General features: G+C 40.4%; 1 protein-coding gene across 2 annotated transcripts in view; it reads left to right on the top strand.

Annotated features, from left to right (window-relative positions):
- Positions 1-808: 808 nt before the first annotated feature.
- LMTK2 (lemur tyrosine kinase 2) overlaps positions 809-27037 on the top strand; it is a 95852-nt gene continuing 69623 nt past the window's right edge. For both annotated transcript variants that reach the window (XM_048868257.2, XM_048868256.2), the window contains exons 1-3: positions 809-1075; positions 24415-24539; positions 25580-25724. In XM_048868257.2, coding sequence (XP_048724214.1) covers positions 931-1075; positions 24415-24539; positions 25580-25724 — 415 coding nt within the window. In that variant the 5' untranslated portion in view covers positions 809-930. The remainder of the gene's footprint in view (positions 1076-24414; positions 24540-25579; positions 25725-27037) is intronic.

Genomic DNA, 27037 nt, shown 5'->3' with positions numbered 1-27037 from the left:
TTTCTTTGCAGTTTTGTTTAGCTACGAAGAAGGTACACACAGTGCACGGGGCATTTGACCCGGGGAAGCCAGAAGGGTTTAAACTACGTCCAGGTCTAGGCCAGGCCCCGGTGGCATCTCAGGCGCATGCTGACCTGAGTGGGGACGCAGACACAGGCAAGGTGTGACGAGAGGGACCACACCACTGCTCGTGACAGGAGGAGAACCGTGGCTCCAGCCTTGGCGTCTCAGGGGATGGACCCATGACAACAGGGGTTCCTAGCCACCAGCTGGGACCTGTTGGTGGCACGTGCTAGGGAGCTGCGGCCAGAGGAGACAGTGGGGCCCGGCATCCCCCGCTACAGTGAGGGGTCAGGGACCTGGAGTTCCCCAGCGGGTACTGCTCTCCCCCTCCCTGCAGGGGGCGCTGCTCTCACTTCCCCTTCCTCCTTCCAGGGGGCGCTACTATCCCGCCTCCTCCCACCTATCTTCTTTTCGCACCCTCTTCCTTTTAGTCCCACCTCCTGAGTCTGCGGTGCGGTAGTCTCGAGTTAGCTCCGCCCCTTTGTAACTCACTCGCCAAATCCGAAACGCACACTGATTGGTAGACCTGCTTGTCAATCCCGCGTTCGCCCCACCTCACTTCCCTGCTCGGGGCGGGTTGGGCTGCCAAGCAGGGTTTAATCTTCCGGGGCGCGAAGATTGGTGTATAGGAATGTCAATCGTCGATTAGCTCCACCCCTCACGGTCAGGTAGCACGGAAGATGGCGGCGGCTGCGGCTGCGGAGGCCGGTTGGGTTCTGTGAGGGGGAAGGGGGATTGCGGGGTCCAATGCCGGAGACCGCCGGGCCGTGGCGGAGGGGGGAAGCGGCCGCTGGGGGCGCTCGCCAGAGACCCTGAGAGCCAAGTCCCCGTGTCCGGCGTTGAACGTTGGGGCCTGGAGCGGGCGAGATGCGGTGGCGGCTCTGCGGCGGGAGCGGGCAGCGGCGGGGGGCGCTGCTGCCCCTCGGACCCGGGCTCGGACTCAGGCTTTTTTTCCTCTTGCTGCTGCTGCTGGAAGACGGCGAGGCGGCTCCGCTTCCGCAAACAGGTGCAGGTGAGAAAGGGGTCGGAAGCACCTCGCGTAAGGGGGTCCGGAGCCAGGGGAGCAGGGCGCGGTGGGATGAGGGGCGAGACAGGTGGGGGGAGAAGGGGGGACCTGCTGTGCGGGGGGGCTGGGGATGAGAGACCTGCTCTGGATGTGTGTGGGGGGGAGGGGTGCGAGGGGGGAGAGATTTGGTGTACAAGGGGGTCAGAGGGGTTACGGGGATGGGGGGGGAGGAGAGACCTGCTGTGCGCGGGGACTGGGGCGGACTGTGGGGGCGGAGAGACCCGTTGTGTGATGAGGTTATGGGAGGGAGGAGGAGGAGGGAGACGTGCTGTGTGAGGGGGCTGTGATGTGTAGTGGTTTGAGGGGGTTGGTCGGGAGCGATGAGGCAGATCTGGAAGGGAGTAAACTGGGAGGAGCGGTAAGGAGGGGGGTGAGACACCCACCGTAATCCTTGCCCAGGTGTTCATTGTGATTTGGGGAGGACAGGAAGGCTGCAGTCTTGGGGGCTAGGTGATCCATGGTGGGGGTGGGAAAGCAGGATCAAGTGTATCCAGTAAATTCTCCCAATATAATTTTGGTAACATTTGTGCTATTTGGAGTCGGGGAGGAGCTGCTCCCCTTCCTTGTTTCACCTACAGGGTGTCACATTTAGCTAGGTGTGTTGTTATGGTATGTGCTAAGGGTTTTACCTTCTCTGAAGCATCAGGTATTGGCTATTGACCGACTCAGAACCCTAGATTAGATGGTCCGGTGTTCTGATCCAGTTGCACAAATCATGTGCTTGTTTCATTATTAAATGTTGTCTTACTATTTATCTAAGTCTCTGGAGCTGTTGAAGTTTGTGGTTTCAGAGTAGCAGCCGTGTTAGTGCGTATCCGCAAAAAGAACAGGAGTACTTGTGGCACCTTATCTATTTACACAGTTTTAAGTTCTTTGTATGGCTTCTACCTCTGTTGCCCACAGCTATGAGACCTTTGTGTGATTCTCTTTTTTTCTAATTTTGGGAATGAATCACTGAGACTAACAGGCAGAGGGTGGAGGCGCCCTAGTACAGATGTTGCTTACCCTGTTTCTGGCCAGATTGCTGTAATTTTTTTACTTGCTGCTTGTAGTTTACCTTTGCCTGTCACACTTGTTTGCTGGCTGTCAGCCTCCATTGGGTTTTCCTCCTATTTTCCTGTACGCCAATTTAAAATATGGTTTGGAGGAAAAAACCCCTCTGTGTTGGTAGTATAATTTGGTTTTAAAAATCTTTCTAGTGGTGATGGGAATGATGTAGCTTATTTATGTATTTTATTATATTAGGGGCTAGAAGCCCTAAGTGAGCCCGGGACCCCACTTTGCTAGGCACTGTACAAAAGCATAGTAAAAATGGTCCCTGCCCCAAAGAGCTTTCAGTTGAAATAGACAATATGGTCAAAGTGTGGGAGAAAGAGATACAGCATGCAAGCAGAGATTGGGATCTAATGGACAGAGATTAAATGCTTTGTCCAAGGTCCCACAAGAATTCTGTAGCAAAACTGGGGACTGAACTCAGTTCCCCTCTATTTAGGCCAGAGCTATAACCAAAAAACCACCCTTTCTCCTGACTTTTCTTCTGAGTAAGTAATTCTAAATTGTTTATAAAGCACTTTTTTAGTTTATGTAAAGATGAATATTTGAAGAGGAGAAATTGGTAAATGTATATGCTGCTTAAGAACGGAATGGCAGTTTTCTCACCTGTGAATTTTAGGAAGGTTATCCAAATAGGATAAATTTGTCAACAGGCTGTATGACTTCTACATGGCAAATTCAGTTTTGTGATTTTTCCTTCCTTTCCTAACTGGAATGCAGGGTTTGTTTTTCTAGAGTGATCTCAAAAGCAGAGGACTTTTCCTGATTATGTTGGACTCATTCTCAAAGTATCTCTGTTTTGTTTTTTTGTTTAAGTTCCTCTTTACTATCAGTATTATGCAGTATATCTTACAAAGCTAGAAACTCAAAACATTAGTTTTTAGTGCTAATAACAAGCTTCATCCTCAGTCTGGAAGATTGGGGCCAAAACTGAATAGAGAAACAAAGTTATTACTGAATGGAGTATTGTAGCTCTGCATGAATTCAGTGTTAGACCAAAAGACTTCGAATACTTAATAGACCAGTTGAACTCAACCTTTTTCGTACTGAGAATGCCAGGTGTCAGTAGATCACAACTACCACTTCCCATTTGGTGACCCCCAACTTGAGTTTTCATGTTCTGTCTCTGGAAGTAAGCATTCAAAGCAAGCCAGTGCTGGTCAGTGTAGTATTCTGAAAGAGTAGAGGAATGTTCAACATGGAAAATTCTGGGGTCTTCTCTGAGCTTAACCAAAAGATTGATTTTTGCCATGAGAAAGTCAGTGAACTTTGTGTGGAAAGGGGAACTGCTGATGTTGCTTAGCCATTTCTTTGCATAAAATAGTGGAGGTGTGCATTGGTCTTACCCCTTAATAAATGTCAAAACTGTTACAGTATCATAGTACCTTTTTCAGTTCCACTGGCATCCTCTTTACTTCCAAAGCTGCTTAGCGTATTCACTGAACAATGTGTTCAAATGGCTTGGTGAGTAAGAGACTGACTTCTAGTCCCAAGGCTGCTATGAGAGTTTCTGTCATGGCTCAAATAAATTGGTTAGTCTCTAAGGTGCCACAAGTACTCCTTGTCATGGCTCAGGCACTGTCAGTGTAAATATCAGTACAGCAGTACCAATCCAGCAGCAAGAACCAGTTGTTAGAAAGCTTTCCTTTTTTTCCTCCTGTAGAATAACCTGGCAGTGAACAAAAAAATTGGCAGTCCTCACGCATGAGCCCTTTTCACTTGCACCGAACAAATGCTAAAAATTGGGTAGAAGACCCATCTGTAATTTTATCCTGTTGTATTGAGTAGCTCTGTTCCCAAACATCTGCAGCAATGTCACAAATTCATCAGGTGACTGCATCTTGAAGAGAAAGTGCTTTGACTGACTGACAGCAGTAGATTCCAACACAACATTTAATGACATTTGAAACAGTCTGCAGTGTTTCCCATGTTTTGAAGCTAGCAGCTTTCATTATTTGCAGTGACAAAGTATGATGCTCAGGGGGAAGTCGTGCTTACAAAATTGCTGCTGCTAAGTCATATAGGTTTGTAAATCTGTAAGCTTTTGCTTGAATGATTCAGTCGGTTTCTTTCATAAAGATGGATGATTGGTCTCCAGCGAGCTCAGTTGTCCCTCTTTTTAATGTCTATATGCATGCCTCAGAATCCTTTGCCAGCTATTGTGACTGGTCCTTTGAAGAATTTCGGTTGCTAACAAGCATTCTTGGGGGGGGGGGGTGTTTGTGTGTGCATGCGTGCCCTGAGGCCATGAGAGGTAAGTGAGGAAGGGGTGGGAAAAACTGCTCTGTTGCCAGACTCTCTTGAATAGTGTAGGGTACAGGTACTGTAATCAAGTTAACTTCCCTTTGAAGCTAAAACTGAAGACAAATTACAGGCAGTTCCTAGCAAGACAGATGGACAAAAAGATTACATTGGACACATGACTAGAAAAAGTTGAATTCCATATTAAAAATAATGCTGCATTTTGTGGCATCGTGGAAACATGCTAAATTCCATGACCACAGAATTGCAGTCGCCATGGCCTTGATTGAGATGAATGAGGCAGTTCATACCTCTTGGAGTTACTGTTTTTCAGGCTGTTTGGAGACTCAGACAGCCATTCCTGCATCAATTTATATTTGGCTCAGATTTTTGACGTTATCTTCTCAACCATAAGGGTTAAAAATACACTTTTTTTTTTTTTTTAAAACAAACCAACCAACTAAAAAGGGTGTCAAGGTTCCTCCCCCACTCTGAACTCTAGGGTACAGATGTGGAGACCTGCATGAAAAACCTCCTAAGCTTATCTTTACCAGCTTAGGTCAAAACTTCCCCAAGGTACAAAATATTCCACCCTTTGTCCTTGGATTGGCCGCTACCACCACCAAACTAATACTGGTTACTGGGGAAGAGCTGTTTGGACGCGTCTTTCCCCCCAAAATACTTCCCAAAACCTTGCACCCCACTTCCTGGACAAGGTTTGGTAAAAAGCCTCACCAATTTGCCTAGTTTTAGAGTAACAGCCGTGTTAGTCTGTATTCGCAAAAAGAAAAGGAGTACTTGTGGCACCTTAGAGACAAACCAATTTATTTGAGCATGAGCTTTCGTGAGCTACAGCTCACTTCATCGGATGCATACCGTGGAAACTGTAGCAGACTTTATATACACACAGAGAATATGAAACAATACCTCCTCCCACCCCACTGTCCTGCTGGTAATAGCTTATCTAAAGTGATCATCAAGTTGGGCCATTTCCAGCACAAATCCAGGTTTTCTCACCCTCCATCCCCCCACACAAATTCACTCTCCTGCTGGTGGATGGGCTATCACCAGAAAGCCTCACCAATTTGCGTAGGTGACCACAGACCCAAACCCTTGAATCTGAGAACAATGAAAAAGTATTCAGTTTTCTTACAAGAAGACTTTTAATAAAAATAAAAGTAAATAGAAATAAAGAAATCTCCCCTGTAAAATCAGGATGGTAGATACCTTATAGGGTAATTAGATTCAAAAACTTAGAGAACCCCTCTAGGCAAAACCTTATGTTACAAAAAAGATACACAGACAGAAATAATTATTCTATTCAGCACAGTTCTTTTCTCAGCCATTTAAAGAAATCATAATCTAACACGTACCTAGCTAGATTACTTACTAAAAGTTCTAAGACTCCATTCCTGGTCTATCCCCGGCAAAGACAAAATATAGACAGACACACAGACCCTTTGTTTCTCTCCCTCTTCCCAGCTTTTGAAAGTATCTTGTCTCCTCATTGGTCATTTTGGTCAGGTGTCAGCGAGGTTACCTTTAGCTTCTTAACCCTTTATAGGTGAGAGGAGCTTTCCCCTGGCCAGGAGGAATTTCAAAGGGGTTTACCCTTCCCTTTATATTTATGACAAAGGGGGAGGAAAGGGAGGAAAAAAAAGATGACTGTGATCCCCTGGTGACTGCAGCCCAGAGATTGAGTGCCACTGTGGTACACACAAGAAAAAGTTACATGGGAAGGGTAAGAGTGGCTGAATAAAGCACCAGCTAAAAGTAGATGATGCTGTGAATGTAAAACCTAAGATAAAAATATGGATGGTAACATGCATAATAATTGAGAGCTGGAGTGAAGGCTTAATCTTTAGTCAGGGAAAAGTAGATGTCTGATGCTTTTGGATTTACCCAGTATTCCTTCAGCACAGAGAAGTCCATAGAATGAAGCACAGTTGTTAGCTGTGCTTGGAGCCTGTGGAGCATCAGTGGTTTTAAACCTGAACACCTTAGGATGAGAGGGCTGTCTTGTAAAGTTTTTATATTTTGTGTGGCACAGAGCTAAAGGGGTTGGGGGAGATTACTCTTCTGTAAAGATCTGTGTTTACAAACCAATCTACTGCACCACCATTTGACACTTCTGTGTTAGCACCTGGTTGACTTAAGTCCAAAATCAAATCCCTTTCCGGTGTTGCCAGCTTCTATCCTCATATCTGACCTTATACTCTTAAAATTTAACTCAAGCCCCTCCCCCCAAAAATGAAAATAATTGAAATTAACATGATTATGTACCTGCCATAGAACAAAATGTCTGTCATGATTATAATTCCAGAGTCCCTGTCAAGTAATAAAAAGAAGGAACAGAAATTCCAAAAATAAATTCTCTGCTGTGAAACTTGAATAGGTGGTAGAATTTTTTCTGAGAGTGGGTGTGTCTGACTTTATATGTTTGAAGAGTTATTGTGAAAATGCTAAATAAAAGAAATGGGTTTTGCATTTAATTCCATATGCTGTGAGGTTGACTGTCATGTTGTTTTCGCAGGAATAAGTTCCATTGTCTGGGTCTGGCTCTCATGAAAAGAGTTCCGTTGGTGTTCACGAGCCCTTGTCGGTTACCAGTTTTGCAGTTCCAATGGAGTATAGCTGTTAAAGGTGGTCATGGTCAATAACTGGGAGATGATCTGCTATCTATTTTAGGCCACACTTTTGAATATTAGGGTGGACGCCTGGAAATAGACTGCATATTTAATGGAGAGTCAATGTTAAGAGCAAAGCATTGAGTGTGGTGTGTTCGTAACCACCTATATGGGACTGTTGCATTTTGTACTAGTTGAAGCTCTTTCAGAGTATGGCTTCATTTCTAGTGAGAACCTGCAGTAATCTAGTTTGGTGATCACTGTGGCCAGATGTATGCCTCATAGGATGAGGTATAATCTTCTAGACATCTGTAAGTGGAAGTGAAAGACTGTCTCAGTCATGGGCAGTTAGGAAGTTGAGAAGGACCACGGGGACAACTTTACAATCAATTGGCTGGTGCCCCTGACAACAGACGATGTTATTGAGGAGGCAAGTCCTTAAAAGCATTTCCTTCTTAGAACTAGTGTCTGCTATGTCTTGCCTTGGTTCATCTTAAGCTAGCTGCTTTTGAAGTAGGTGCTGATCTTCAGTAGGTCTTGGAAGAGCTGGGAGACGATGGTGTTGAAATCTGCCATTAGGAGATGTGAACTGTGTATTGGTAGAATTTCAACTTGTGTTGTCTACCCAGCTTTCTTCAAGTTGAGGAATTGTAGTTGAATCCCTTTTCTACCTCTGATGGTTATCACTTACTATTATATCTAATTTAAATTGTGAAGCACTTGGAGTTAATTTCTGCGAGTCCCATGCCATATCTGCCCCACTATACAAGTAACAAAATGGGATATTTAGTAATCTTCAGCTAGGTGCTATAGAATTTGTATATTCTTGGAACTAAGCTGTTTAGGTGGTTAATCAGGCTTTTTGTAGCCTTTGCAGGGAAAAGGGAAGGATTAGAGCCACAACTATCAAAGTAGATAAGATTATACATCCTGCCGTATTATATGCTAGCACATGCTTCTGTTCTTAAATGTCTTAGGGTTCACCCAACTAGGGAGGTGGTAATTTCAAGGGCATGCGTCTGCAAAATGTACTTAATCTGTAATCTGTGTGTGAAGTTTAATTCACAGCTTCATGGATCACTATTCTCTCACAATCTATCAACAGCAGATGCTGTTTCAATCCTTGCTCAACTGCAGCAGGATCCACATGGCCAATGACAGGCTAGGGTGCTTTAGATATACACTCTGGTTTGCTGTGCAGTAAATTGCCATATAGACAAGCCCTTTAACATCTGAGTTTTAAAAAGCCTGTGTGAGAGATTCAGATGTAACCTAATAAAAACTCCTGTATGTGGTTATACCTTTGTTATATTCTGGGCACATTGAAATGAGGGAACATGTTTAGTTTCCACTTGAAATAGTTTCAGTGATCTGAAATATTATTTTTTCAAAATACTAACATTGTGCTGAAGTTACCACATCAGCAGAAGTCAGATAAATTGATAGTGTATTTTCTTACTGAGTACCAGTTGCTAATAGATGTTTGCAGTACAATATAAGACAAATAAGAGCTACCTGAAGCTGTATGAAGAGCATACAGCTCTTAATTTTCTTTACTTTCTTTTAAAAGAGATTGAACTTCAGGTTACATTCCTTCACCAGTTCCTGTTAACCTGTGCTTGTTGCTTGATTGCAGTGTGTCAGAAGATGATGAATGGTGCTTTCTGAGTAACAGACCTAGTGTAAAACATATAAATGCTGTAATTTTAAGGGCTGTTTGATTTTATTATGCAATGATATATTCTATTGTGCCACTGCAGAAATAGCTGTTAAAGGCATTATCCTGAGAAAAATTGTTATTTTTGACTGAGTTGCTCAACAGAGCACAGGAGAAAAAATGCAGGATGACAGGAGTGGGGCGCGCAACGGAATGCGCTTCAGAGTCTGTCATTCTGAATCTAGGACAGTCCACTGATGGTATTGTTTTGTTTTAACCTACAAATTGGGCCTTATCAAGAATATGTATTGTGACATAGTTTTAAACAGGCTAACTGGTTTAAGGTCCTAGCCTGTCATCTATATGCATTCAAAACTCAGGGACTTGAGTAAGAAAATACTAGGAATGGCACCATCATGTTTCCATGTCTATGCATGCTATGGTCCTGTAGCTATTTAGATAGATCTTAAAATGTATTTTGGAGACTTTGTAGAACAAATAAAGGTCTGATATGGTCCTTCTCCTGAACTGCTAACAATCTAAGAATCAAAAGACTTATGAAGAAGTCAGGTAGAATTTCCAGAATATTTCTCCATTTGAAAACAATTGCTAACATGGAAGAAAAGTCGAAGCCCCTGTAGTTTCTCACCAATAGGTCTCCTGTTTGGATTTACACTTTACCCCAGAGCCATTGACATTTGCAAATCCATATAATCAATTTTACAGATACACATGAGATTGCACGCTTCAAACATGTGCTCTCAGTAATACCTTGATAATACAAGCCTTCAAATAATACATTGTCCAGAAACAGAGAGGCCTGATACTTATAAGTATGAAGTAAGTGAACTGAAAAACCAAAGAATGGCCACAGAACTACCTGGAACACCTATCTAAGTATTTCAGAATAATAGACTACTCTGGATCTGACTCAGTGTCAGAAAAAAAAAAAGAAAGCTGTTGTCCACTATCACATTAGTATTGTGATGTTAACTCTTAGTAGTAATATTGCTCACTCCCTACATGCTCCCCCCAATTCACCATGCTTACGGATTCTATTTGTGTCCTCCATTGGGCCCCACAAGCTGCCATTGCCCTGTTTTAATCTTAAGTGTGTAGATGCATATGTGAAATAAGCGTTCCCTTCAGGTTTTTACCTTGCTCAGTGCATGTTCAGTTGATACTCTTATGACAACTTCAAGATTAGCGCTGTAGTAGCTTACCCGCATTCTGCCATATTTCATGTTGCATCAGTTTTGGATGATGACCCAGCACATGTTCATTTTAAGAACACTTTCACTGCAGATTTGACAAAAGGCAAAGAAGGTACCAATGTGAGATTTCTAAAGATAGCTACAGTACTTGACCCAAGGTTTAAGAATTTGAAGTGCTCTCCAAAATCTGAGAGGGACGAGGTGTGGAACATGCTTTCAGAAGTCTTAAAAGAGCAGTATTCCAATGCAGAAACTACAGAACCTGAACCACCAACAAAGAAAATCAAATTTCTGCTGGTGGCATCTGACTCAGATGATGAAAATGAACATGCGTTGGTCTGCACTGCTTTGGATCGTTATCGAGCAGAACCCATTATCAGCATGGATGCATATCCTCTGGAATGGTAGTTGAAGCATGAAGGGACACATGAATCTTTAGCGCATCTGACATGTAAATATCTTGCGACGCTGGCTACAAGAGTGCCATGCGAATGCCTGTTCTCACTTTCAGGTGATGTAAACAAGAAGTGGGCAGCATTATCTCCTGCAAATGTAAACAAACTTGTTTGTCTGAGTGGGGCAGCATTATCTCCTGCAAATGTAAACAAACTTGTTTGTCTGAGTGATTGGCTGAACAAGAAGTAGGACTGAGTGGACTTTGTTTTGTTTTTGAATGCAGTTTTTTGTACATAATTCTACATTTGTAAGTTCAACTTTCCTGATAAAGATATAGCATTACAGTACTTGTATTAGGCAAATTGAAATACTATTTTTTTTACTGTGTAAATATTTGTAATCGAAAATAAATATAAAGTGAGCACTGTAACTTTGAATTCTTTGTAATTGAAATCAATATATTTGAAAATGTAGAAAACGCCCCCAAATATTTAAATAGATGATATTCTATTATTAACAGCTCGATTAATTGTGATTAATTTTTTAGTCGCTTGACAGCCCTCCTTGAAATGTATACATTTGAATTTTTATTAAAAACATTAACTGAAACAATAGCATAACTTTCCATCGAATGTGTAGGATTGCAATAAAATGAATTTGGCTGAGAGGGAGACAGTCAACCCTGATACATAGGCTGAATGATTAACACAGTGTTCACTTTTATTTGCAAATAACTTTACTGTTAACTACGGATGTTCAACATAGATCTGTACACTGTGGGTTAGAACATTTCTCGTGTGTATGCAGCTTCCGGTATACTGTACCCTACAATATGTTTTTTATTTGCCTCTTTATTTCTAATAGAAGAAAGTGGTGAAAATCTGATCTGTGCTTATAAGCTCATAGCATTGTATTTATATGTAAAGATCATAGCGTCTAACCACTACATAATGCTGTAAGATTTTTGAAAAAATCATATTTTGTGTATTAATGACTTACAATCTAATATGCTTGCACAGATGTCATTTTGGAAAGTAACATATTTGCTTTTGCGGGCATTACCTTCAATTATAAAATTGCCTGACTTATGTTTAAAGTAATGTTAAGTTAATCATGGTAACCGTGTGGTAATAGGAACACACTGGATTTTGTATTTGTATTTAGTGATTTTAGTGCAGTAGTAGTGAAGCAATATTCTTCCATGGCATTCATTATGCAGAGATGAAAGATTTCAGTTCCCCCAAATAAGACCAAATTTTGAAGCTTCTACTCACATTTTAAGTAGCATTTATTCATCTGTTATCCTAAATGCCTAAAAGTTGCAGTCCATAGTGGCTTAAAAGAAAATAGTTTAAGTGAAGCATATGTATTTCACCTTTTATTTTGTAATGTTGGGAATTACAGAGCTCTTCCTTCCCCCTCTCTCTAGAATTTCTGTGCTCAGCTCTCTATTCTGAGGTGAAAAGAAAAGGAGTACTTGTGGCACCTTAGAGACTAACCAATTTATTTGAGCATGAGCTTTCGTGAGCTACAGCTCACTTCATCGGATGCATACCGTGGAAACTGTAGCAGACTTTATATACACACAGAGAATATGAAACAATACCTCCTCCCACCCCACTGTCCTGCTGGTAATAGCTTATCTAAAGTGATCATCAAGTTGGGCCATTTCCAGCACAAATCCAGGTTTTCTCACCCTCCATCCCCCCCACACAAATTCACTCTCCTGCCGGTTTGTGTGCGGGGATGGAGGGTGAGAAAACCTGGATTTGTGCTGGAAATGGCCCAACTTGATGATCACTTTAGATAAGCTATTACCAGCAGGACAGTGGGGTGGGAGGAGGTATTGTTTCATATTCTCTGTGTGTATATAAAGTCTGCTACAGTTTCCACGGTATGCATCCGATGAAGTGAGCTGTAGCTCACGAAAGCTCATGCTCAAATAAATTGGTTTGTCTCTAAGGTGCCACAAGTACTCCTTTTCTTTTTGCGAATACAGACTAACACGGCTGTTACTCTGTATTCTGAGGTGGTCATTTTCTACCGCTTTTTTCTTCCCCCTTCACTAGCTTCCCCAGTTGATTGCTGTAGCTTCACATTCTTCCTGTAGCTTGGGAAGTATAAGTAGTTTCTCTTTTAAGGCTGTTGTTTTGATGCGCCTTCCTAAACCAGTCAACAGAAGCAATATGTTTAAATTCTCTATATTTATCCCAGTGCATTTTCAAGGGATTATGTTGGAGTGGGCAAACTTTTTGGCCTGAGGGCCACATCGGGGTTGCAAAACGGTATGGAGGGTTGAGCAGGGAAAACTGTGTATCTGCAAACAGCCTGACCCTCATCACCCATCCACCCCCTTCCACTTCCCGCCCCCTGACTGTCCCCCTCAGGACCCTCCCCTGCTCCTTGTCCTCTGACTGCCCCCTCCCGGGACCCCCATTCCTGACTGCCCCCCTAGGATCCCACCCCCTATCCAACCCCCCCCGCTCCCTGTCTCCTGACTGCCACCCCCCCAACCTCCGCCCTATCCAGCTGCCCCCTGTCTGCCCCCCTGGGACCTCCTGCCCCTTACCCAACCCTCTCCTCCCCCCGCCCCCTTACCTTGCCGCTCAGAGTGGCAGGACAGGCTTATTTGAAAGCCTGGGAGGTGGGCGGGTGCAAACCGCACTGCCCACTTGGCGGTGTGACTGTGGTGGAGAGGGGACAGTGGGGGGCGGGGCCGGGGCTGGGGTCTAGCCTCCCCGGCTGGGAGCTCAGGAGCTGGGCAGGACGGTCCTGCTGGCCGTAGTTTTCCCACCTCTGGATTATGTGAAGAGGAGACAGATATTGCCAAAGGGCTTTTGAAAAAATCTGATTTGTATATAAACGCTTTTTCAAGCTTTTAGACTCCAATGCTGTTAAGATTTTCTTCTGAAAGCTACTTTGCATATTTTAAAACTGGCATTCATAGTCCTTAATGAGCCCCTTTTTAATGTAAATTGCATGGACAATGCACTTAGTATGTTAATTCAGTAGTAAACAAAGCTCATAAACATGACTTCCTTCACTCCCTGTATCCAATTCTAAAATGTGGTAAGCACAACAGTAAAAGAGTAGACAGAAAGTTTGGATTCTCAGACATGAAGAATTAAGTCATGAGGATTTGGAAACAAGTAGTTCAGAAAACTTTATAAGTGGGTATACAGGTTTTAGCAGTTCTAGCCACCTATAACTTTTACTAATCCCGTTTCCATTGTTAAAAAGGTACTATATCCCGAGTATACTTTTTTATTAACTGCAAACTGATGGTTCAATAGACATCTATGTGTTCATTATGTACTTTCATCAGACAAATATACAATATTTTGGGATAATCCAAGGAAAATCTATTTTCAAATCCCAATGTCTGATGCAGTCTAAGATTGTTTCATGCTATTATTTTATATTTCAGTGTCCTAGATGGAACTGCTGTGGTTCTTGACTTAGTACATGTCTGTCTTCAGAAGCAAATAGGAAATTCCAGTCTAGGTTTGTGTCTCATTTCTCCTCTCCCATGTTTAGTGACAGAACAGACCGTGTGGTGATAGCCAATTTGTAATGTTGCAAGTAGTTTTTCTATATTGTGAAAGGAGATGGTAACATTTCACAGGGAACACATTTTGGACTGTACAGCCAGCCTACCTATTGAAGAAAAACCTTTCAAAGATTTGCTTGAATTAGTCTAGTGTTGCTTCCTTCACAAGGAGCATTTTAGGTGCAGTCAATCTCCAGTAAAAATCAACCTAGATTATATAGTATTGTCAAATCATATTTTTCTGAAAGTATACTTAACACATGTCTTTTCTAATGGTCTTACATTTTATGATTTGGTTTAAATTAGAAGGTCAAAGTAAATTCTTCAGCTCTCCAGTTAAGGTTATCTCAAATTGATTGCAGCACCTGAGAAACCACAGTAATCTTACTACTTATATCTCAGATTCAACAGAATATGAAGTAAACAATTTTCAGTGCTCTACGTAAGGTTACTGATGACAGAGTGCTGGCTAACTGGTTTTACGAATGAGCTGTTGAGCACCTTTTTTCTAATTATATTAACAGTACTTGTCTAACACAGATTAAAGTCTGCTTTTTACCAGTCCAGTTTGATTGCTTGAGAAATAATTTTTCAAAATTAGCAAGAGCAAAAATTCCAAACTTCATGAAAAGAATGTGTCTGATCTCCAAGAGTGAATGACTTTAATTTGTGTGTTTCGTGAATAACTGAAAAGTAAAGTAAGAGTAGTACACTTTTAAATCAGCTATATTTCTTACTCTCTTTCCACATTTAACAACTCTTTTGGAGGACTACTATGTTTCAAATAGGCTGTTTTTCTTGATTAAAGTACTGAGATACTGTTTTTGTACCTCCATTCAATATAGCTAGAATAATGTTTTCAAAATTTAACATGTTAGTTTGAGCTAGGATTCATATTCTTTAAACTGTAATGAGTTATTGTTTTGTTGCCTGTTTAAATACTTCCCTCAGTTAATTTTCCTGTTGACAGATATTTTTTCCCTTTAGAGAGTTAGAATTTCTCAGCCTCATTTTAAGATACAGATGAGGGTTTTAGGTTTCTTTTGTCTACAGCAGTTTTTTTTTAAACTACATATTTTTAAAGTAGGCTTTTCATAAATCAGAATGTCATGATTGTAATATTTGATGTCTTTTGACCAGATAGTAGGAATAAATAAAGAAATAAACTTATTACCGCTAGAAAGGGTGGGATTCCTGGCCAGTCACAAGATATAGAAACTTAAAACTCTCACTGGTTTTTGACTGAATATAGAGGATCTGATAGTGCTGTTCTGGTGATTCAAAGAAGAGTGCCTGTTACGCTACTTTTTGTTGCCAGAGCAGTGAAGAGCACCCTAATTGTAAATATAGCCCACAAAGTGTAATTTTCAGTCAGTGCTTTTACCTGAAACACAGCTGGGAGGGAAAGAAGGAAAGTTTTATGCAACTTTCTTTTATTTAAAAGGCAGTTACTTCTAAGTTTCAAGTAGCTTTCAATCATCCTAGAGGAAATGGATTTGTGGGCAGAGAGGTCTAAGGTACAAAGTAAACCTACAAACAGGTATACTGATTCATCAGTCATTTTCAAAATTTCTTGTTTTAAACATCTGTAAATTTTACATTTTCAGTGTTACAGGTACTGTTGCTTTCAGAATTCAGAAAATCTGGGTGTGTGTATGTGTAATTTCATATACTATACCCAGCCTTATTAATTGAGGAAACTTGAGTCAGAGATGTTGAATAGATTATGCAACAAATTGCTGACATTTCTAAATTATTACAAATGGAAAAATATATAGGCATTATGTAGAAGACTTTATTTGAATGCATATAATTTGTTTTGCTACCAGAGCTGTTTCCGTGCCTGGCTACATAATTCTGACTCAAAGGCAATAGTTGAGTAACCCTGTGGTGTACTAAGATGTCTGTTGTGTTCAAATAAATAGTCAATATTTACAATAGTGGTGTGCGTGTAATCTAATTAGATTAGCATGCTTAGAGCCATTTTGAGGGAATAAATCAAAGCCACCAACTACAGCTGAAATCTCTTAACTTCTGAACTTGTTATAATTTCTGCATTAATAATTCTTACTTCTATTGTCTGAGTAAAAATGTTTAAACGTCGTAAAATACACCAATATGATCTTTGTAAACCATATTTTGCTTCATTATGTCAACTGAATTAATTTTAAAACGTGTACAGAATAAGTGAGGGGTTCTTTTTCAGTTTAACTCTCATGCTGAAGACCAAGGCAAAAATCTGTTTTACAATTAATCTGTTAAAGCTTCAACACTTAAACCCTGGAAAGAATATGGAAAAGGTAGAAACAGATATTTATACGTGTTTTCTCTGTAACAAATAGTTGACCTTCAATAAGTAAAGTAATTGTGTCAGAAAAAAATTCCTTTGATTGTAGACCTACACTGTTTTTGTTCAGATTACTTGAACATTGTCCACAGTAATTGAAGGTTATCTTTAGGGACAATTAGTTGACTACTTTTTCCTTTCACGTTCTGACCCTATATCAAGATGTCATTTTGGGTGGATGTTCTTAGTCATTAAAGTGTTTCAGAGTGCATTTGGTTTCAAGGTGTAGCTTTTGATGTTAGTAAAATTTTGTGGAAACAAGGGAGGCTTTGTGCACTTGAATTAGTACAATATTTTTAAAAGACTGTAGTATCTTCAAAAAAAAAAAAAAAAAGACAAATTAACTCAATTTCTTAGGCTTTCCTAAGCTTGGTTACTAGTCGACTAGGGTGGTTTTATAGATGTCAGTTTTGATCTAAATGGTATTATATAATATTCTTAATCTGCGGTATTCCAGCTGTCCTTCCCTAGCCCATTCCATTATTTTTGTGTATTACAATGGTTACTTAGTATTAAAAGTGAATGGGAAGTTAATTTAGCAGTCACTCAAGACTTCCAAATAGACATTAATATTTTCTAATTGAAAATATGTTCTCCTGACCAAATCAGGTATTCCCTTGCTGCATATGCAAGGTCAGAAAAGTCATAGAATCATTATGTATTGATGTTTTGGACCAGAAAGGGAAAGTTGACAGGGGGGCAACAAAAGGAAATGTTGAATCATGTTGTGCCTTTGGAGTACTGACATTCTGCAGCAAAACACTGGCAGAACTGGTGAGTCTTCAACTGAGAGGATCCACTGGCTTTAACCCCTTTGTTTGGAGGAACGCAGCAGGCATTAACATACTCTCCTGTTGGGTTTGGGTTGGAAAGCAGATTACACCACCTCCAAACCCCTGCCTAAATTTACTGCAGAGAGCTCACTTATTCAGGTTGACTAGGTTTCCTGGGATGGAGAATTCCTTTAAATGTTCACAAAGGAGCCAATAGTTTTAAAAACTATGTAAGGTGAAAAAGACTGGTACAAGATGCATCCCTTCAGTAGCACCACAGGCCACGTTCAGGTTAAGGAACTGAACCTCTCTTGGTAGTGATGTTACTCTAACATAATTCCTACTCTACTCAGCTTGCCTTGCCATCCTTGTCACCCAGCCTACCTTTTCTTCATTTCTCAACAGTGTGCTCCTACTCAAACACACTACTTCTACCCCATCCCACAATCATGCTCCTCCCGATTCCCTAGTTGACAGCCCCTACATACACACATTCACACTGCACTTGTCTGGACACTCAAATAGTACTGTTTATTTGTACTGTGGTAGTACCCCACCATGGTCCAAAACCCTATTGTGCTCGGCTTTGTATTTAATAGTCCCAGAACAAAAAGAGGGTTCCTGTCCTAAAGAGTTTATAGTATAAATAGAATCTTGGGTGCTAACTTTTCACAAATAAAGTAAGGAATGACCAGGTTAAGGTAGAAGAGGTGTGTAGTGCTCCATAACTCTTAATTATACACTAACATAGAGTCCATAATTCTGAGTTAAAACTGCACTCTAATCTTTTACAGCAATATTACTGGTCTTCATATTAGGGCTGTCAAGCGATTTTAAAAAAATTAATAGTGATTAATCGTGTGATTAATTGTGCTGTTAATAATATAATACCATTTATTTAAATATTTTTGGATGTTTTCCACATTTTCAAATATATTCGGTTACAACACAAAATACAAAGTATACATTGCTCACTTTATATTTATTTTTGATTACGAATATTTGCACCTAATACAAGTACTGTAGTTCAGTCTCTTTATCATGAAAGATGAATTTACAAATGTAGAATTATGTACAAAAAAATAACTGCAATGTACAACTTTAGAGCCTACAAGTCCATTCAGTACTATTTCTTGTTCAGCCAATCACTCAGACAAACAAGTTTGTTTACATTTGCAGGAGATAATGCTGCCCGCTTTTTTACAATGTCCTCTGAAAGTGGTGCTTCGACCACCATTCCAGAGGACATTCATGCTGATAATGGGTTCTGCTTGATAATGATCCAAAGCAGTGCAGACTGTTGCATGTTCATTTTCATCATTTGAGTCCAATACCACTGGCAGAAGGTTGATTTTCTTTTTTTGGTGGTTCAAGTTGTGGTTGTTTCTGCATTGGAGTGTTGCTCTTTTAAGACTTCTGAAAGCATGTTCCACACCTCGTCCCTCTCAGATTTTGGAAGGCACTTCAGATTCTTAAACCTTAGGTCAAGTGCTCTAGCTATCTTTAGAAATCTCACATTGGTACCTTCTTTGCCTTTTGTCAGATCTGCCGTGAAAGTGTTCTTGAAATGAACAACATGTGCTGGGTCATCATCCAAAACTGCTGTAATATATGGCAGAATGCTGGTAAAACGCAGAGCAGGAGACATACAATTCTCCCCCAAGGAGTTCGGTCAAAAATTTAATTAACACACTTTTTAATCAGCATCATCAGTATGGAAGCATGTCCTCTGGAATGGTGGCTGAAGCATGAAGGGGCATACGAATGTTTAGCATATCTGGCACGTAAATACCTTGTAACACTGGCTATAAAAGCACTATGTGAATGCAGGTTCTCACTTTCAGGTGACATTGTAAATAAAAAAGCCGGCAGCATTATCTCCCGTAAATGTAAACAAACTTGTTTGACTTAGTGATTGGCTGAACAAGAAATAGGACTGAGTGGACTTGTAGGCTCTAAAGTTTAACATTTTTTGTTTTTGAGTGCTGTTATGTAACCAAAAAAAGTCTACCTTTGTAAGTGGCACTTTGACGATAAAGAGATTGAACTAAGTACTTGTTTGAGGTGAATTAAAAAATACTATATATTTTGTTTCTTTTACAGTACAAATATTTGTAATAAAAATAGTGAGAACTGTACACTTTATTTTGTGCTGTAATTGAAATCAATATAATTGAAAATGTATAAGAAAAACATTGCAAATGTTGAATAAATTTCAGTTGGTATTCTATTATTGTTTAACAGTGCGATTAAAACTGCAATTACTCGCGATTAATGTTTTTGAGTTAATCGCATGAGTTAACTGCGATTAATTGACAGCTCTACTTCCTTTCCTCCCCAAAACAACCCTTCCTCACATTTTATAAGGGTTTTCATTACATGTACTTTGGTGCGCATGCAAAGTCCTTGCTTTGCTCTTATAATTGGCCATTCGTCTGCAACCTGAAAGACTGTATGTCTTGACATTTTGGATTGTAACAACTCCCAGATTTATCCTTCGGATTTATGGTCAATTATGCCAGCTCTCATGCTCATGTTTGTATTTCCTTAACCTTTTTACAGTGTTTTGAATAACTTGTGTTCATGAATGTGAGACAAATGACAAGGGGTAGCATTCTTGTTTACAGTGTTGTAGCTGTGTTGGTCCATATCGTGAAAGAAAACCTGCACAATGCTTTAAAAAGCTTAAAAGCATAACTTTGCTGGACACTAAAAGTCATGGACTCAGTAAAAAGACATTGGATTTATGGCTCAGTAGAACAATATGTAAATCACTAATGCTCCTTTGTCTTATGACTGTGAGTTAACTGCCCACTTCACATTTAATGGTCTCTTGCAACATGTGTTAACTCAGGGGTACGCAACCTATGGCACGCATGCCAAAGGCAGCACGAGAGCTGATTTTCAGTGGCACTCACACTGGGTCCTGGCCACCGGTCCGGGGGGCTCTGCATTTTAATTTAATTTTAAATGAAGCTTCTTAAACATTTTAAAAACCTTATTTACTTTATATACAACAATAGTTTAGTTATAGATTAAAGACTTTATAGAAAGAGACCTTCTAAAAATGTTAAAATGTATTACTGGCATGCGAAACCTTAAATTAGCATGAATAAATGAAGACTCGGCACACCGCTTCTGAAAGGTTGCCGTCCCCTTTGTTAACTCCTTTGCTTAATGGTTTGTTCCACCTTGTATATAGCTGTGGCTCCGAGTACCTTTCCAAGACTTGAAGAGCTTTGTGTAAGCTCAAAAGCTTGTCTGTTTTGCCAACAGAAGTTGGTCCAATAAAAGATGACATCATCCATCTTGTCTCTCATAAGGGCTAGCATTGGGAATAGAAAAGCAGTGTTCTGTACCAGCTTTCCCACATAACTGTCATCTTCCAGCTATAGATATTTCCTGGGCTTGTTCATTCATGATAAATTAGTTCTCAGTTGTCACAAATTATAAGACTTCTAAGCAAGTTTGACCTACATTGAAATAACTTTTGCAGACCTGAATTCTGTCTATTGCACTTGTCCACTAGCCTGGTTTTTATATTGCCCTTCTGTCCCCCTTTTGGCTCTGTCCTCTTCACTCTTGCTCTGTTTTGCAGCGGCATTGGCTCCCAGCAGTCTTCCATAGTCATCTCTATCATGTCTATGTTGTCCTATGTGCTCTTAAGACTCTTCTGATATTTACTGGATGCCAGCTCAAGCTGTGTCAAAAACTGAATTAATCGTTCTCCCGAAGTTCTCCCTTATTATATCATTTTCAACATCTTTATTAGTCTCCCTTTCCACATGTCAGCAAGCTTGCTGTTATATTTGGCTCCTTTCTCTTGTTCCATCTCATAAACTTGATCACTGAATTCTGTCAGTTTTGTCCCTGACGTTTAAGATGCTCTCATTCCTCTGTTCGCACTGTAAAAATCTTGTTCAGTCCTAAATCTTCCACTTAATTTCTTTGGCCTTCCTAACACTTGAATCACCTTCAGCTTCACTACAAAATGATTGAGAGTGTTTGTAACATCATGTAATGCCAGTGGCTGAAGCAGGTTGGGGCAGTCCAGAGCGCACCTTCAGGAAGTGGTGAAATTGATGTTCAAAGTTTACCGGGTTGATTTGCCTGCGGAACTGGTAGGGTCCTAGGTGCTCGTTATCCAGCTTATGTGCGAGCAACTCATTTTGAGTTATTTGGGTGTTAGCCGTACTTCAGCCCTACTGCAAATGTAGGGCCCTCCTGCCGGTGATAGTGACCATGGTGTTTGTATAGTGCCTTGGCTGCATCTGTTTTGTTTCAACTCTTCCTGTGTTTGATGAATATGACGACACAGATCTAAGGCAGTAGGAACTAGAATGCTGTGGATAGTGTGGGGTGGGAACAGAAGTGGAAGCCATAAGTGGCAAAATGTGGGTTCATCTTGGTCAAGGCGTGGTCTGCATTGTTGTATGTGAATTGTGCATATGGAAGCTGTAAAGCCCAGTAATTCTGGTGGTAATTTGTGAAGAACTTAGGGTATAGGTCCAATTCCTGGTTCAGTCTTTCTGATTGACTGTTTATTTGTGGATGGTAGGCAGTTGGTAAATAGAGATGCACCTCTAGTAGGTGGCATGCCTCCTGCCAAACCCGAGTTATGAACTAGGATCCCCGGTCTGAAGTGGAAGGCTGTAGATCAAGGGTGGGGAACCTTTTTTCTATCATGGGCCATTGAGCCACAGAAAAAATCAATTGCAGGCCACACACAAGTAAAAAGCAACTTAAATTAATATATTTCTCTCTCTAAAAAAATAAAATAAACATTCAACTCTCCTGCTTTTTTTAGTATGATGGCTGAGGTTGCAAATTCAGTCAGATAGCAGTTTTTCACACTACAACCCTTGCAACCCGAACACCACTGTAGGCACGCATAGGTGGCTTGGGGACACTACTGGCTGCTCCCCACTAGAGCACTGGAAGCACGCGAGGGCCGAGGACGAGGTATGCGCTGCTGGGCTCCAGCACTGGCTATTGTAGGGTCATAACGCACTGGAGTGGCTGGAGGTTCACCTTGCCCCAGTGTTGCTGTTACAGCTGCTGTCTGCAGCTTACCTCCTTCCGGCTACTGTCATAGGTCTATATGTTTAGAAATACTTGCTGCAGGCTGGATGAAATTAAGCAATGGGCTGGATCCAGCCCGCAGGCTGTAGGTTCTCATCCCTGCCGTAGAGGGAGAACATGCATGATGAGGAGACTAGCAGTATCCTCGGCTGTGGGAAGAAGTGCCCCAGTAATGAAAGGCACTGCTTTTGTCATTTGATGCATTACTGTCAATGTGGTTTGGTGTGTCTCAGGTTCTGTTAGCTTGATGACTAAGTCCGTTGTAATATTGGCCAAAGGCCTTGAGGGGGTTTTGGTGGGTGATTTGCTCCTAGGGACTCAGCATCCCCTTGGGCTCCTTTGATGCCATACGTATTGGGTCCATACCATTTTGGAGTAGATGAGCTTAGGAGGAGACTGAGCAGTGTGAGCAAACTAATGCCCAGTGCCTGAAATGGGTTAGGGGCAGTCCAGAGCTGTGCTCAAGTGGTGAATGGGTGGTCTGGTATTCAGGAGGTCAACTGCTATTAGAAGCAGTATAGAGCTATGGTCTGAATTCTTGTAGGGGAGTTTGTAGCTGGGAGATCCAGTGTGAAGGACTGGGTTGGCAGGATAGGTGGGCGAGGTCAGATGAGGCAGCAGGGCAACAAGGCCAGGTGGTTTAGGCAGCAACCAGTGGGCAAAAACATGTTGCTCAGACAGCTTCCTCTTCCTGTTGGGGTCTTTATATAGTCCAGGTATCCAATGGGAATGCTGCCTGTCCACCCAATCAGGGGTTTGGGGTGTAATTCCTTTGGAACTGTAGATCCTTAGCACTAATGCTGCTGGTTGGGGCAGAAGCTCAGCATTACTGCCATGGCACAGAGGCTGGGAATGTGGTTTAGGTACCCAGCAGGCCTGAATTCAATACTGGGGTTCTGTTACAGCAGGCACCCTCTCTGAAAATCCCTTCACTGGCTTTCTGGCTTCCCAAATAAAATTCAGACTCCTCATTCTTGCCTTGAAAGTAACCCTCAACTTAAATCTTCTTACTTCCATGATTACTTGTTTGTTTATTTTTACTTAGGCCCACTAGTTTCCCCTTCACACAATCCAAACCATCTCTTTTTGTATGTCTGCCTCTTTTCCTTCTTTCATACGTGGAACTGACTCATCTAGTCAAACATACCTCCCTTTTAAATACTCATTAAAAAGTATTGCAAACTAGTTTGTTACGTATGTGTGTATATATAGCTTCATATTTCTTTTAAAAATAAATTCTCATTCTGAAGATAAAAAGAAAAGGAGTACTTGTGGCACCTTAGAGACTAACCAATTTATTTGAGCATAAGCTTTCGTGAGCTACAGCTCACTTCATCGGATGCATACTGTGGAAACTGCAGAAGACATTATATACACAGAGAACATGAAATAATACCTCCTCCCGCCCCAGCAGGAGAGTGGGGCGGGAGGAGGTATTGTTTCATGTTCTCTGTGTATATAATGTCTTCTGCAGTTTCCACAGTATGCATCCGATGAAGTGAGCTGTAGCTCACGAAAGCTTATGCTCAAATAAATTGGTTAGTCTCTAAGGTGCCACAAGTACTCCTTTTTCTTTTTGCGAATACAGACTAACACGGCTGTTACTCTGAAACCTGTCATTCTGAAGATGTATGTCTTGGCATCCTCCCAATTAACTATATGAACATGTCTGTCTTTGCCCTGGTTCTCACTCCTTGTCCCTCCCTGTGTTGTCCTCTTAATGCAGCTATTCTGGCAAGGACTTAATTTGTTTGTTTGGTAAAATGTCATGCAAATCTGTGACTATGTACGTGATAACCCAGTTTATCTATATGCAGTATTTTTGGACATTTTTCATAACGTCCCTAGTAAAAAGCAGTTGATCCTAATCTATTATACATGTGTAATGCTGCAAAGGAAGGTGCAAAAACTTCTAGGTATTTGCCAATATGTCATATTTCTCCACAAGCCACGCTTAATTCCGTGGATGTGAACAAGAATTATCAGAAGCACTGAGGGTATGTCTACACTGCAATTGAATAACTGTACTGACCCGGGCAATAGGGGTGTAAAATTGCAGTATGGGTTTTCGGGCTTGAGACGAACCTCCGAAATCCCACAAGAAGAGAGGGTCCTGGAGCTTGGGCTCCAGCCCGGGCCCAAATGTCTATACTAGTTTTACAGCCCCACAAGCCCGAATCAGCTGATGGGTCAGCCATAGGTGTTTAATTGCAGCATAGACATATACCCTAAAATTCATTTATGTCTTGCAAAGTAAATAGTGGTAGGCAGTGTATGTTTTAAAGAGTTTTAAACTTTAAGACTTAAATAAATTTATTTAAAACTGCATATGTGTTTATTTCTAGGGGAAACAGCTGCAGATGAAGTTTCTTCCTCTCTTGTGGCTTTGGCTGCATGTAGTTTAGTAGTCCTGGTAATACTGCTTGTGAACTGTGTGTCCTGCTGTAAAGATCCAGAGATAGACTTCAAGGTAAGCATTGAAATTAAAAATGATACAAAAGTAATCTGGGATGGATAGTGATATAACTAACGTACAAATGATTCAGAATATCACTCTACAGTGGATGTGATTTAAACATTTTTCCTCTCCTGAAAGGGCCAAATTCTGCACTGGCTTAGATGCTATGCAATACCACTGAACACAAATAAGTGCAGAACTTGGCCCAGAGTGCATACTACAGCAAGTTACTTGTAATTTACTACAGTAAAAAGTTTATCTTAAGTGTATATATTTGCTAATAATTTTACTAGTTGTTTAATGCTTTGCAAGACTACATGATAAAGCTCAGTTTTTCCTATATTGTCCTTGTTTTGTTTGTCTAATTGCCATTTTTACGTATTGGCAGGATTACAGAACTTCTGTTAAGTCATTAGAAGGTACAGCCTAACAATAGCTAAACTCTACCTAGTGGAAAAATTCTGATTAGTATTCAAATATAGCTATCTTTGTGACCTCTGTGAATTTGGAATTACTTCGAATCACTGGAAGTGAAGCTTAGGCTCAGTTGCTTTGAGATAATGTAGATGTTTGATCAAGTTATTTACATCATCTGAGGCAACATCTTTTGAAATCTTTCTGTAATTTTTAGCATATCGGACTAGCAGTGCTTCCACCTCATAACACTGTGATTAAATGAAAAAAGAATAAAGTTATTGCTACTGATAGTTTTTGGAAATGCAGGACTTCTGGGAATCTTGTCTTCAAACAAGTCCTTTTTTAAAATGGAAGTGGTTTGTTGAAAAGAATAAATTTGTTCAACTACTAGAGAACATGAAAAGACATTAGATCAAAATGATTTAAAAAACCCCCCCCAAAAAACCACTTAAATATATTATAAAACACATTGCAGTTGTCTCTGGATGGGGCCGTTTGTCACTCTGGAGCTGCTAATTCTGATGTCAAGTTTTCATGTTCAAATCTGATGCACTGTGAAAGAATATATTAGTCTTCCAGTTTGAAGGCAGGAAGATTCCTTGTATCGTGGTTTCCTAACATCTTTGCCCTTGCAGGAATTCGAAGATAATTTTGATGATGAAATAGATTTTACACCACCAGCAGAAGATACCCCATCTGTTCAGTCTCCAGCAGAAGTGTTTACTCTTTCAGTTCCGACCATTGCTTTACCAGCTCCATCCCAGTTTCAGCCAGCTGCAGGTGATGTGAACCTTTTCTTACTATGAAACTGAAGATGACCAAGTGATAGTCATTTAGTATTCTAATATCTGAAATATAGTATTCATATGTACATCTTGTTTATACGGTATATATTACACAAATCTATTGTTTATTTACTAAAGAGTTTACTGACTGAGTCTTACAAATAAACATTTGCCTAATCATTTTTATTGCAGCATCAAGAACTTTATGAAATCCAGAAAAAAATTGTTTTTCTGTTAGATACAAAATAAAATGTATTCATATTCCCTCTCTTCAGAAATCAGCTATAAAATAGTTTTCAGACTCTAAATTTTCAAAAATGAGTACACAGTAAATATTTTAATAGATGACTTTTTCCACTCTTAAACTAATATTAAAAAAAGGACTAGATGGAGAGACTTAATTTGGCCATGTATAATTTTTGCCTCTTAATAGTCGTGGTTCATGGACTGGGGTCTGTTCTCAATGAAGCTAGAAGAATTTTAGCCACTGACTTAAGTGGCAGCAAGATTGAGCTTCATTTTAGCAGATTTTGGGGGGATCTGAAACTTGTACCTGTAACCCTGTTTGTCACACCATTGGCTTATTTGAGAACCTATCTGAGAACATCCTTTGCCTCAGATTTGTGAGGATGATGCTGAAAAATTGAATCAGATTAATTTTTCCCCTGTGATTAAAAAGGTTTCATGTCTACTTCCAAAAAAAAAAAAAGGCACAGTCCCCATATAGGAAACTATAGCTACCTTTAATTTAATTGCAGCATCTCAAATATTACACACAAATTACTATTTAATATAAAATATGGAGTTACTATTTTCAGATGCACATAACACTTCTCATTTAATACAAAGAAATCTCTCTGGCAATACATCCTTAGCCAACTGCAAGTGTTCAGAGAGGAGACCCAAAGGAGACTTCAGTAACTATCCAGAGTTTTAAAAAGAAAACCATTAACTAAATTTTTGCTTAAGAAATACAGTATCTTATATTTCAGCAGTATGCATGCTGAATTTTCTACATATCTGCTACCTATTAATGTGGTCTTTCCAGGTTACCAATGATTCCATGAGACTGTCTAACTTTGCCACAAGAATTTTCTCTAGGCAAATGTATGAACTGGATTGCACCTTTAAAATGCTTGGAAGCTTTGAAGTTAATAGTGAGAATTATAAATCACAGTGATTTCAGGTGTCTTTTTACTCTCTTATCAGAAGATATCTATTTTTTATACAACTTTTTGAAGGCCATTGATCCAGACTGTAAAGTAGACTAATACCTTTAGAGCATTTTATATGGGGTAGGAATGGCTT

The sequence above is a fragment of the Caretta caretta genome, chromosome 10, assembly GCF_965140235.1.
Source record: "Caretta caretta isolate rCarCar2 chromosome 10, rCarCar1.hap1, whole genome shotgun sequence".
Lineage (NCBI taxonomy): Eukaryota > Metazoa > Chordata > Testudines > Cheloniidae > Caretta > Caretta caretta.
Note: the sequence above shows the minus strand (reverse complement) of the source record. Positions and strands in the feature narration are given on the sequence as shown.